The 13,667-nt window shown below is 40.2% G+C and overlaps 2 protein-coding genes across 2 annotated transcripts in view; both read left to right on the top strand.

Moving 5' to 3' along the window:
• Window positions 1-12,311, top strand: part of LOC104946650 (transmembrane 6 superfamily member 1) — a 22,513-nt gene extending 10,202 nt beyond the window's left edge. The window contains exons 11-12 of the transcript XR_798478.1: window positions 7,710-7,716; window positions 12,297-12,311. The gene's annotated coding sequence lies outside the window, so the exon portion shown is untranslated. The remainder of the gene's footprint in view (window positions 1-7,709; window positions 7,717-12,296) is intronic.
• LOC104951262 (myosin heavy chain, fast skeletal muscle-like) overlaps window positions 1-13,667 on the top strand; it is a 103,711-nt gene that overhangs the window by 50,732 nt on the left and 39,312 nt on the right. Inside the window, exons 20-26 of the mRNA XM_010777901.1 lie at window positions 1,189-1,325; window positions 1,412-1,667; window positions 1,754-1,996; window positions 2,564-2,740; window positions 2,817-2,962; window positions 3,523-3,613; window positions 3,699-4,088. Of these exons, the coding sequence (XP_010776203.1) occupies window positions 1,189-1,325; window positions 1,412-1,667; window positions 1,754-1,996; window positions 2,564-2,740; window positions 2,817-2,962; window positions 3,523-3,613; window positions 3,699-4,088 (1,440 nt within the window). The remainder of the gene's footprint in view (window positions 1-1,188; window positions 1,326-1,411; window positions 1,668-1,753; window positions 1,997-2,563; window positions 2,741-2,816; window positions 2,963-3,522; window positions 3,614-3,698; window positions 4,089-13,667) is intronic.

The raw sequence follows: 13,667 nt of genomic DNA, 5'->3' as shown, positions 1-13,667 counted from the left end.
TGCTGGAGGATTTTCGGAGCCACTTTATTCTGCGTTCGCCATTTCGACAGTTCCTCAAATTACTGACTTAAATCTTGAAGCATCCCTGTGACCAGCCTCTCATTGTATGCCTCTCGTCCAATGAAATATGACTTAGGTCGCTCTATGACGCGTTGGACCCAATAGGAGCAAATTACATTGAAACGCTGCGACGCGCCACCTGAGATTTCTTTCAAAAAGTTGTTCACGTTTCTCATATTTTGTACGGTTTAACTATATTTTCTTTTCGGTACCACTTTCTGGATACACACGTGTACCGAACCGAAGAGCTATTCGGTACGAATACGTATACTGTTACACCCCTACTTGTTGGAGATTTCTCTTTTTCCATTTGTTTCTTCCGGGAACCGCATGACGTCATGCGATTCCCGGAACTAAAATGGACCAACCCGCGGAGCTCCTCACACACCAGGATCCCTTGGCGTCACTATCAAACACAGTGGGGGGACCTTTAGCGTACATTTTCAACTAACAGGAAGTCCCATTGACTTGCATAGAGCTCCCTGGTTGGTAATAGACGAGTTGGGATCGCGGAGAAATGCTCTCCGCAGACCCATTCTCACAGCGTTTATAAACCTTTTTCTTACTCAATATCAAGCCACACATATTGTTTTTACTTCGGCTGTGAGTGTTTGTGCGTGCTCAGGATGAGTTTCGCGCTGTCTCGCAGTATCGCCGACCCGAAAACCACACCAGTAAGCCAGCTCACTGAGCAGCGAGCCTCGCAACGTCCCGACCAATCAGAGCACACTGGGCTCACAGGGAGGGGGGGCAGGAGCTCCAACAAGCCGTTTAGGACAGAGAGTGAATACCGGTGAATACACATACTTTACAGAGATGCTGTATGTATGAGAAACCAATGTGAGTTTGGAAAATTGCACAATATTAATCTATTTTAGTAGACCTAAAAAATTGAATTATGATCAGTAGAAAAGGCCATGAAATGGGACCTTTAACTATAAGAGTAAAAATAGGAAATCATTGGTGAGTCCAAGAAATCAATTGATTCTTCTGACAAAACAAAAATATATTGTGGATAGGATCAGAAATAAGTGGACATTGGTTCTTATATTGTTTTCTACATGACGCCTATTCATTGTGTTTAATGGACTGATGGCACATTACTATTACTATACTCTATTGTTGCAGGTCTTCTTTAAAGCGGGCTTACTCGGCACTCTGGAGGAGCTGCGAGATGAAAAGCTGGTCTCTCTCGTGACCCAGACTCAAGCAGTGTGTCGTGGGTATCTCATGAGAAAAAAAAAATCCAATTTAATTGCTCAAAAGTAAGGTCAACATCATAAAATGCTCTTTTAGTTTTTTTTTAATGATAGTAATCAAACCAAAACGACTAAAAACTATTATCTTACAGAGACTGCGTCTGGATTCTGCAGTATAACTTGCGCTCGTTCATGAATGTGAAACACTGGCCGTGGATGAAGCTGTTCTTTAAAATCAAGCCGCTTCTAAAGAGTACAGGTACCGAAAAGGAGATGGTGAACATGAAAGAGGACTTTGTCAAAAACAAAGATGACCTCGTAAAGTCGGAGACCAAGAGGAAGGACCTGGAAGAGAAAATGGTTTCTCTTTTGCAGGAGAAAAATAACCTCCTTCTGCAATTACAATCTGTGAGTGTCAACGCAAGAAAAAGCCACTGATCTCCATCAAATCATCTCAACAATCAAATGTAACCGTTATTCTTTATTTTTCCTAGGACTCAGAAAATATTTGCGATGCAGAGGAGAAATGCGAAGGCTTGAACAAAAGCAAAATCCAGCTGGAGGCCAAACTCAAAGAGGTGACCGAGAGACTGGAGGACGAGGAGGAGATGAACGCTGAGCTGACCGCCAAGAAGCGGAAGCTAGAAGACGAATGCTCTGAACTCAAGAAGGACATTGACGACCTGGAGATGACTCTGGCTAAAGTGGAGAAGGAGAAACATGCCACAGAGAACAAGGTTTGTGATTTCTCTGGTAATGTTTGATGGAATATCTCCTTATATGGAGCCGAGTATCTCTGAAAAACGTTGCATTTCTATAGAAATGTATCGTTGTGACAACAGATGGGATTTTTGTGAAGACACAGCTACCAAGTTGCACTTTATAAATCTCTTTGTATTTTTGCAAATAACCCCTTTACAACAACAAAACACTGATACAAAGAGAGTTTACATTGTAATAATAATGAATTTGTTTCATTAAACTACATTCGGCTGATAATAGTTACAGCTGTTTTAATAACTTTTAATAAGTATCTTTTACAGTGTTATTTATTGTTGTTGTTATTATACATACAGTAGTTATTATTTGTTATAGATGCAACCACATTTAGATTAAAGATACACTTATAACCTTTTCATCTTTTACAAAATACATTAGTGGTCAAGACTGTTTTTAAAATGATATTTTTTTTACTAAGCCCTATTTTTCATGATCAAGCTTGTTATTCTCTGGCATTGGGAGAAATTTGTGTGCTGCGTAATTCATGTTTATTCTTCATATTTAATGCGTATTACCTGTTGTAGGTTAAAAACCTGGTGGAGGAGCTGGCTGGTCAGGAGGAAAACATTGGCAAACTGACCAAAGAGAAGAGAGCTCTTCAGGATGCTCATCAACAAGCACTGGATGATCTTCAGGCAGAGGAAGACAAAGTCAACTCTCTGACCAAAGCTAAAGCTAAGCTGGAGCAGCAAGTGGATGATGTGAGTTATTGTAGACAATAATACAATTACGGTGTTAGGAGATATCTTAATTAACTTTGTACAATTTGCTTCAAAGCTGGAGGGTTCACTGGAGCAAGAAAAGAAGGTCCGCATGGACCTGGAGAGAGGCAAGAGGAAGCTCGAGGGGGATCTGAAAATTACTCAAGAATCCCTGATGGACCTGGAAAATGACAAACAACAATCTGAGGAGAAGATTAAGAAGTGAGTTAAAACTGACAGCTCCTAGTTTGTGTTTGAGAGGCAGACACCCTCACATTTAAGAGTCTGCTAGAAACCTTCCTCTTCAAAAACGACTGTGCCTTGTCTATTAGCATAAATAAAACTGTGAAATTATAGTCTCATGGTGGATAAAAGCGTCATCTAAATGAAAGGCAACACATGATAAAGTTTATAACAAGAGGCTGGTTCAAGGCAAGCCTGAGTCAGCCCCTAATTGTTATTGAATGCTGGCTTAAGCTACATTCACACATGTTGCTTAAGCCGCATAGGTCATTTTTGGGCATAGGTAAGGCTTCAGGAAAGGAATAATGGAAAACCGTTAATTGTACTTTTGTTTAATTATATTGGATCATGGAAATAAAGGGAACAAAACGACTCTTGCCCGGTCTTGTATCATTTACCCCTGTGTAAGATTCTCCAACTGGTGCCTCAGCAGCAGTTTTATTTTGAGTTTTATTTCTTTATGATTTTGGCTGCTACAGGCTGTATATAAATATAATTGGATTTGATTGATGACATCTCATATCTTCTTTTCCTTGCAGAAAAGAGTTTGAAAACAACCAGCTGCTCAGCAAAATTGCAGACGAGCAAACGATTAATAACCAGCTTCAGAAGAAGATGAAGGAGCTCCATGTAATATAACTCACATAAAAGTAATTAATTAATTTGACTGATAACTACAGTACCCTAACGGCATGCTGTATTTCTTTAATTTAAGGCTCGTATTGAAGAGCTGGAAGAAGAAGTCGAAGCCGAGCGAGCTGTCCGGGCGAAGATTGAGAAGCAGAGGTCCGATCTCTTGAGGGAGCTGGAGGAGATCAGCGATAGGCTGGAGGAGGCCGGGGGGGCCTCCGCCCTGCAGATCGAGATGAACAAGAAGCGGGAGGCAGAGTTCATCAAGCTGCGGCGGGACCTGGAGGAGGCCACGCTGCACCACGAGGCCACCACCGCCGCGCTGCGCAAGAAGCAGGCGGACAGCATGGCCGAGCAGGGAGAGCAGAACGACAACCTCCAGAGGATCAAACAGAAGCTGGAGAAGGAGAAGAGTGAGATGAAGATGGAGATTGACAATTTGTCCGTTAATATGGAAACTGTTGCGAAATCTAAGGTGATTTTGTTAAAGGTCACCTATTATGCAAAAGCCACTTTTTCATGTCGTTTCTACATCAACATGTGTCCCCTCTGTGTAAAGAGATTCCGAAAGTTTCAGGAAAAAAGATTCTCTCTTTTTGTCCTGATCCATTTCTATAAAAACCTGTCTGAAAATGATCTGATCAGATTTTGGCCACTTTATGATGTTATAACGATTTTTTGGCTTGTGCAACCATTAGCCAATTACCAACCAAGGTAACCCCCCCCACCTTATCACCTGAATCTCCTCCTAGAGCACCATTGTGTTTTTTTAATCCAAATCTCTCTCAGAGGGGCGTGGGGAGGGGCTCCTTATTTTTCATCCAAAGTAACAAACAGAGAATCAGCACTTTTGAAACAGGGCTGAAACAGAGGGGATTATGGGATGCTACAATGATCTGTTTGGCATTTTGAGCCAAACACTTCAGATGCCAATGCCTCCATAATCAATAAGATCCTCATATGGTTGTAGCTGTGTCCCTGTCCTGTGAGAACCACGGATCTCTTTAAGGTCAACTTTTCATGACTTTCTCAGAAAAACAGCAGACCTCAGCCTTGTGACGATGTGTTTTCCAGCTGATCCAAGAGGATTTTTAAAGACTGAAAGGCTCATTTAAATTAAATGTTTGCAATGCATAAAAGAACACTTCTTCCTTCAGTTTATCAAAATTAACACGTTGGGGATACGTGGTTTTCACTGTACAGAGAAAGGATGACAAACTGTAATCTGACTAAAGCTAACAGACAAATGTAGAGCAGAAAAACATTTACGTTTTATGGAGTAGAAATTAGCATGGAACGAAACAACTTAAAGGTGGGGTAGGTAATTCACTTCAGGGACACTTTTTGTTATATTCCATGGAATGCACTTAACATACCGATAGCAATGAATACATTAAATGCTTTGACAAAAAATACATAAAAAAATGTAATCTGTGGAAGCTGTGNCGTTATTATATATTATCGCTTCAAACTCCAATGGTTCTTAGGCATGAGCAATTACATGTGTTTTTTGGTGAACATTTGCGTAAGATTGGTTTGGGGTATTTGTTAGGTTTTCTAAAACATTTTTAAGTCAGATTAGGGCCTGGTTTAGGGTTTCTGTGAAATGCAGATGAACTATTTCCAAATCTAAGATTGGTAGGGTTCGTTTCTTAGGTTTTCCTTATCAGGCGTTCCCCATTTGTCCACATTTGTCCATTGGTGGATTCTTTTTTTGTATTTTTACTAACTGTAGATGACAATACATTTATTCAATTAAGTGTCCCTCATCAAATAGCCACAAACTGGGATGGAAGGTGATCAAAATCTTAATTCAACATCAGTCATATAAAAATCTCGAGAAAATACACTAATTGAAATACAGGTGTTATTTGTCCCTTTGTTCCTATGCCTTTGGTTTTATTATTATGTAACCTTACTTAAACCGAATGTTTAGACTGGATAAAATACAATGTTGGCAGGTTTGCGACTTGGATTTAGTTTTTAGGGTATTTGGGTTGGTTTAAAAGGGTTTTGTTAGGGTCAGATTAGTGTTTAGCGGGTTTTGTTAGTCGTAATTTTTTCAAATGTTAAATGGTGTTTATACCTTCTGCTTCAATGGTAAGAAAACATGTGTTGCGACCATTTTGTATCTGGCTATATTTAGTTTTAGGTATTTTTGGTTAGTGGTTAAAGGTTATTTAGGTCTGATAAGGGGGTTCGGGTTTTTCACCTGCTGTGTGGAACGGGCCTTTAGGAAAGATATCTTTTTAGAATTACTTTCATGTTTTTTGGTTGGTCCAAATCCCTGTCTCCAAGGATTCGACATCGTATGGGCTTGTTATTCGCCATTTCACATTTCTCCATTAAGGTGTTGTGCTTATTATACTGTTTTTTCAAGCTGGGTTCGGTAGATAGCATTAATTGAATTGGGGAGCTAAAGCTCCTCATAAAATAAGCCGACAAATTGGGGGGTCGAAATACTAAACAATTAGGACCAAAAAACTTTCTGGACAGTAAAGTCGTTCTGGGTTCGACGGCTTAAAATGTTGCCTCTTTGATAACAACCCCGTCGGAGAGAATGGTACCTTTTGTCGTGTACTTTTTATACGGACAGTGCACGTGGTCACAATTTCTATCTGTAATAGCATAACTGACTAATGAAAGCAACCCAAATTACATTTGTTCAAATAAATTGTACAGTCACTACATGTTGTCCCCCTGCTGGAGTCGGCGCTAAGGCGATTATATCTCCAGGGGGCGGGGGTGGGAGTAGGAGGCATTGTTCATTAGATTTGCTCTTTGTTTGTAATTTGAACACTTTTAATGCACTGACTCTTGACTTTAAGTGCAGTTGTCCATTTAACTTGGCGGTTTACATACAGGAGACCTATTAAGTAGTGATTAAAAACAGCAAGACCCGAACAAATACTATTTTTATCTCTTTTTCCTTACTTTTACCGGGACACCCAGGTTCAATTCACCCCTCTTTTTTTTGGGGGTAACTTTTTTAACGTAAAGATATCAGCATTGAGACATTTCTCCGTTAATTAGCTACAATAAAGGCCAATTGTCTTTTTGTTTACAGTCTTCTGAAATAGCATGTTTAAATTGACACGACCCCCCCCCGCCCCATGCAATGAAGATTTAGTATTCTTGGTTTAAGTACCCCTTTGTACTTTCACGATTGTTGTGATAAAAAAGGAAATGGACCATTATTTGGATGCCGTCTGATGAGGATTGTGTAGGAGAAACGGGCTTTTCCAACGATCCTCTGATGACATGGGGGTGCAAACAGCGGATCGCGGCCTTACTTTATGTTTTACAGTTAGAAAGCTAACTTTGGTGCATTTTAGGATAAATCTGAAACATGCAAATTTAAATCACTTAAATTGTATTTTGTACGTTTTCCTTCCAAGAAGCCCTGAAAGGAAACATGATTTATGAATCAAAATAGCCACAAAATCTCAAAATGAACCAGTGCCCATGAAAAAACGATGTTTTTTGCCCTGCCCGTGTCTCGCTATAAATGTGAATATTGACCTATAGGCATTACAAGCCTTAAGTTACATTTTTGCTATAAGGACTGACAGTTAATATGCCAACACTTACCGTTTGGTTAAAAAGAGTGTAACATAAGGTTTTTGGGGGTTTGGTTACATCCAGTCTGATATCGGCCATTAGTATCTATCGAATCTCTGTTCAGGCATACTGTAACCATGTAACCAACATCTCAGGGGCTTAAAAGTAACAGAAAATTAATCCCTGAAGTTAATTCCCCAACATAGATACTGTCCATTTGAGCGCCGTTTTAAATTAAAAGTATCAGTATTACAGAACTTTCCATATGCGGGGCGACCATATGAATTCTCATTATCTACAGGTCCCTCGGGGGGGTTGAAAAACAAACAAAGACAAGTTGTGTATGGCAGCAGGGGATTAGGCGAGGGTTGAATTTATGGATGGGCTTATAAACATTGTGCTTGCATGAGCGGGGTTTGCAATTCGATGCTTATGGTCACTCCTTTTCTTATTTATTTAATCGCTGCTTCTTTTTTAAAACTTTACAGGACCCATTCATGAGCAATGTTTTGTTCTCTGACATATTTAATTTTACATTTTTGGTATTTCAGTGGTATGTAGGATCATAAGCCGAGCACTTTCTGCTCATTATGGTCAAAATGCAGATATGATGTGTTGGCAAAAATCCATAAGCTTCCCTAGCTGATCACAGATAATGCCACATCCTCCTCCTTGATTATATAAACTATATCATGTTAAGCTGGGTGCATTTTGCTCCTTAAGGGGCCTGCAAAAAGGTAACTGAGCTATTTGGTATGGCGATGGTTCATATGCCCCCGCTGCATTAGCCATTCACCGAGAAGGACCCGTTTTTCATTTTATAGCACATGCCCACATTCGGTGTGAAGAATCTAAGAAACAGAACGCCACGGAGGCTCGCTTTGATTCCTCATAATGCTGGATCTGGATTATTTGAAGGACGCCATGCGGTAAGAATTACAAGGAACCTAGAACAGTTTTGGCATGTCCGTGCGCGAGCAACATCAGGAGGGATGGCCTGACCTCTTCGATTTGAATTTGCAGTGATGTCCATTTTAAGTGGACCTATCATGCTATATTGGATAACATATATCGTTAGAGGCCCGATACCTGCTTACAGAAACAGTGCTCTGGTGAGGTTTTTTGCTTGAAGTCCCAAACAGTTTCACCCATCTTTGCGGCTCTCGGTGATATAAAATTTAAAGGAGGGAGGCGGAGCCTAATGCCTGGGATTAAGAATGGTCTACCGAGATTAAGCTTAAATTCTGGCTGTGATAAAACGCATTCTGTTCTAAACCACATCAAGGATGTATTTCTGAAACAGTTATGGAGCCTCAAATGCTTTTTCTCTGGCGGGTTTATCACAGGTGAGTTCCTTTTTTTTTATTCCTGCCTTTTTAAACACATGTGCTCTCCAGTACAGGTTAGCTCTGAGTGTTAGCGAGGCTTGCTAATGTAAACAAAGACGAGATTACGTCCAAAACACGTCAGGCATTGTTTCTGATAGCAACTCTCTGTGGGTCCGCCGCCGATTAGACGTCATATCGGCAGCAAATCTGTATCCGCTCGATGTACCCCAGTTTTTAAAGGATGTGGGTACGGAGGAAAAGAGAGAGGGTTTTATTTTCTGACGCTGCGTGAGTTCCCCGACGCACCGGGGACACATATTTATATATAAAAGACATCTAAAAGTGCATTTTGCATGATAGGTCCCCTTTAAGTTTGATTTACATTTCTCAGGAGTAAGTATTAAAGTTAGTTGTTATATTAAACAGTTAATGGGTGAATAAACACCTTCGAATGTGAATAACCCGAACAAATGACAATTAAGAATATTAGCCATCTTAGCCATACAAATGAATGTTAAATGTTGTAAAAGGACAGACAGTTTAACATGGGTGTGTTGGAAACATTGGGGAAATAATGAAATACTGCTGCTTACTGTACCGTGCACCGATTTCTCATTTTATAATACAATCCCACATTCATTGTGAAGATCTAAACAAACAGAACGCCACGAGGCTCGCTTTGATTCCTCCTAATGCTGACTGAATTATTGAGGACGCCATGCGTTAAGAATTACAAGGAACTAGAATATTTTTGTGCGTGTGTGCGCGAGAACATCAGAGGGGACATGCTCACAAGGGCCTTCAAATACCTGCAGAGCAGCAGGAGGTCGAACTCTGATCTATTAAACATGCATCATGGCGCTCACTTCACTGACACTACGGCTGGAAGGTATTTTAGTACTTCTGTCACACATTCCCAAGCTGTCGAATGAAACCATGTCACGGGTAAGGTCTGAATAACAAACTGAAGTTAGGAAGTTGGTTTTAAATCTTTTATAGGATGTTTTTGTGCATACTTTTGGTGTTTTTACGAGATTGCTACAGACACAAGTTGGTAAAATATGAAAAATATCGTTGAAAACTACACTATGAACTATATTTTGTTCCCATATGCATTTGTTCAAATGGCGCGATGATGGTGGAGTTAAAAAAACTCTGGTCTTTTCTTACTTGAACAGTTATATCGTAGCTTTCAATCAATCACATGTCGGTAAAAGATATATAATAATAAACATTTCCGTATGAAAATGTCCAAAAACGACTAGATCTATGTTATGTATTTGCTGAGTTGAGCACTAACTTGATCCCAAATGTTTACAACATGTTTTAAACCCAGAATGAAAGTGTAACTTCAAAGTCTGGGTCAAATCTTATTCGGGAAACAAGCCAAGCTAACGTTAGCGTCTGAGAAACTTGAAGAGTGATTTTTTGTTGTGAATTGTTTTCTAAACACAGTAAAGAGTTTGTTTTTGCACTTTTTTGTCGAGTCATTGCATTGGAGTCCAAGGGTGCGTCTCACTTCTCTTATTTTTCATTTCCTCGCTCCTCGGGCTCGGGCTCGGTATCACCGGAAGTTGATTTGTCTGCGCCATCTTGAGTAGCGTCCCAGTGGCCTTTTTTTTGCCGGAGGAGCGAGGAGCGATAATCGAGGAACTACCAGACCATCCTCCGGTGAAATCCTCAGACACTCGCCCCGCCCCCTTACTGCATATCGCTCACTGATTGGACGATGCAGCGCATGCACTGATCCGGCTGCTGTCAGACGATCAGCTGTGCGGCGTCATCACAAACGGACGTCGCTTCACGTGACGCTCCGGAGGAAACGACGTCCCATTGCTCTTAAAACTTCTCGTGGTTTCCTTGCGTCTCTCCGCTTCCCTGGTGGGAGGGACTAGTCGTGGGGAAACGACGCAAGTGAGGGACGCAAGGAATCCATTTCACCGAAGTGAGATGCAGCTCAGGTCATTGTGTCACGTTCCTAACGACATTTATACATGACTACTTTCTTCTGCTTATAAGTCTTATTTCACTCGTCAATGACAGAACATACAATACCTTACAACACATGAACCCATGACCATCACACAGGGCTATATGTACAGTACATCCTTACCTCATGACACGTACCTGTAAAATGTTGGCCCTTATCTTTCATTTCAGTCTATAGCTATGTAACAGACGTTCAAAGACATTTAAAGGTGTTCTGTCTTTAAAGTTACTTTCCATCTCCAAGGCAGCGTTAAGAAAGGTAATCGCCGAATGATTAAAACTCAGTGGGCGAATCTTTCTTTTTGCTGCGCTTCAGGAAGGGAAACATGTCTGCCTTTTAAATGGAAATTCATGTTTCCAACTCTTAGCATTTCATTGACTGTACATATAGGCTTAAAGCTCTGAAGGGAAATGCATTCATACTTTAAACGTCCGTTCGCCTAAGCAGTGAGAATCCAATTTATTCTTTTACTTTTTAAGCGTCTAACATCCTGCTTAGCAGTTCGAAATAAGATGTAGAAAGAAAAAAAAGGCAATACATACCATCCACATTCATATACCACACATTTGGATGTCTCATAGGACGAGAGTTTTAGTTGTTTTATCTTCTGTGATGGCTGAAAAAGGAAGTGAGGTTCACGGAGAGGCTTTTCAAAACAAGCAGCAGAAGCACAGGAGGAAAAGAAAAAAAAAAAAAATCAAACATCAAAAGATTGAAAAATAGAGACCAACCACCAATCACCTTCAATCATTTAGAAGCAGAATCAAAACAAACCAAGAAAGATCGCGAGTAGTGTGAGTTCAAAAAGGTTTCAGGATGTGTTGATTTGACTAAAGGAGGTATTTAATAATGGAGAAAGCCTTCAAACATAGACAACATCTGGCTCTGTCAATCCCAAGTTGGAGAAACATCCATTGAGACTTCCATCATGAGTTGTTTCTGGACAGATCTATCATCTAAAGTGCAATGCTTCAAATTGCATCCATCTCAAGATACAGTGAAAGCCAGGTAAACATGAGGGTGCTGATGCTCTGTGTGTGTGTGAGTGAATATTGAACGTCTTCATCTCCTCTCTTAACAAACAATAAAAAGAACATCCAATTTCCCGATACAAGCCTCAAACAAACGTCTGGTACAAACTAAAAGCCCAATCCTGAACAAATACAGCGCCTTGAAGCAGATGTCGGTCCAAATGGTGCAATTTTCTTATTATTTATTTATCCTTTCACGCTGAAGACATTAGAATTCAGCCCTCAGGTTTAAAGGCAGAGCAAACATGAGAAAAATGTTGAACGAAAAGGACCGTTTCTTTAATTCAGCAATACCCAACACTATTCAAGCCTATCAGCAGCATCGTAATAATACATAATAAATTAATTAATTAAATTTAATAATAAATGTAATTTATAAATAGCGCTTCTCATCTGCCAAGACAAATGTCGAAGCGCTTCACAGCAAAGGACACTGATAACATTTGAAAGATTAAAAAAATAATAATAATAAAAAAATATATATATATATATTTTTAAATAATAAAATAAAAGTCGGAGATAGCGATAAAAATGTGTAGGTGTACCATGCTCAAAGTTTATTGGAAGGCCTGCCGAAAGAAGAGGGTCTTAAGGCACGGACCACTATTGCGGTAAGCATGTTGTAACTTCCGGTTGTTGTTGTTATCTCCGGGTATCCCGTGTGCCTGTTCTGTTGCTGATAGCTTATTATCTTAACTTAATCGATCATTTTAAAACTCTTGATCACGGGCTGAAGAAGTGAGCTTGGAGAGAGGTAGCGGTGGAAATGGGAGTTGAGGAGGAAGGAGTTCTGGTTGGTGGTGTGTGTGGTGAGGAAGTGCGCGCATGGGGGGGTGTGAGGCTTTAGCCAAATAAGGTAAGACCTCTTCGTGGCTTTTGTATGTTCGCAGACATATGGATTGTGTGACAAGAACAATGGATAGATGGTTTGGTGTGACTTATGCGAGACTAGAATGATCGAAGGATGGCGATTTCGTTGGTTTGAGGAGAGTGGGCGCTTTGTGGGGAGCAGTCAGAGGATTTAGGTAAGTGCGAAAGTAATGAGTGCTATGGTCATACATAGATAGGTAAGATCATAGAGTGATGAGAGAAGCCGCTATCTATTGTTGATAGTTTGAATTAGTAAACTACGTTGAAATCAATGGTAATAGGTGTAGGCTGATGTAATATTTGTGGAGAACTGCGCTTTTTATAACAAAAGGTATTGAAAAGTCCCGACCTTAAACATAAAATTGAAAAGTTACTGAAAAGGTCCAAAATAATTACTCTGGCATTCTTGGGACATATGGAGTGATGTGTCGTCAACAATAATGTAGTGAGTGGGGTCAGGAATTGTGGTTTGACAGAATCTGGGACCTACGTTTATGTACAAAACACTGAAACCATTCTAATCAAACTCCCATTAAACAAAATGCAAAGAGATCCTGATTAACTCATTTTGAGTCTACTACTGATTCCGAAAACGGCCAGGGCGTGGCCTTGTACACCCCGAGCGTGATTAATACATGACATCTTCGAATCTACAGTGGTATATATAAAGATCCTATCACGACACAAGTACATCTCCGAAAAATGAGCACCTTGTCTACTCCCAGCGTTGAAGTCGTGTAACTGTTGGTTATACACAGAAAAACATTAAAAAATAGATATTGAGCTTCTATATGTATGTAAGAATCACAGAGTCTAATATTACAGGCGCGCTTTTATATCCCCTGTCTGGTCTTCTACCGTGCGTTTGCAAAGTTCGTCGCTTTCCATCTAACGTTGGCTTTCACTCTCTCAACTCCTTCTCGAGTATTCGTCGATCATCAAGTGTGTCAGTATTTCTAAGACTCTTTTGTGAGTTTTGAACTTTATGTCCACAATAAAAAAAGAGCGGAAAACAGCGATACGCGAAGACAAATTAATATAGATGTTATGGAATAATTTGTTACAAAATCTGAGGCCTATTTGTATGCACAAACCCCCGTCAACCTGACGCCTAATCAAAATCCCATAACCAACCTGACAGATTGGGGTCGCTGGGGTGTGGGGTCGGGGCAATCGTTCTGGGCTTTTGCTCACATCCGTTGACACCTCAATGTCAGCCGATTCTCTTCCTCTCAACACTCACGAATTCGACATCATGCACACTAATGTTGCAG

The sequence above is a fragment of the Notothenia coriiceps genome, unplaced genomic scaffold (assembly GCF_000735185.1).
Source record: "Notothenia coriiceps isolate Sejong01 unplaced genomic scaffold, NC01 NC01_scaffold00000339, whole genome shotgun sequence".
Classification (NCBI taxonomy): Eukaryota; Metazoa; Chordata; class Actinopteri; order Perciformes; family Nototheniidae; genus Notothenia; species Notothenia coriiceps.
Note: the sequence above shows the minus strand (reverse complement) of the source record. Positions and strands in the feature narration are given on the sequence as shown.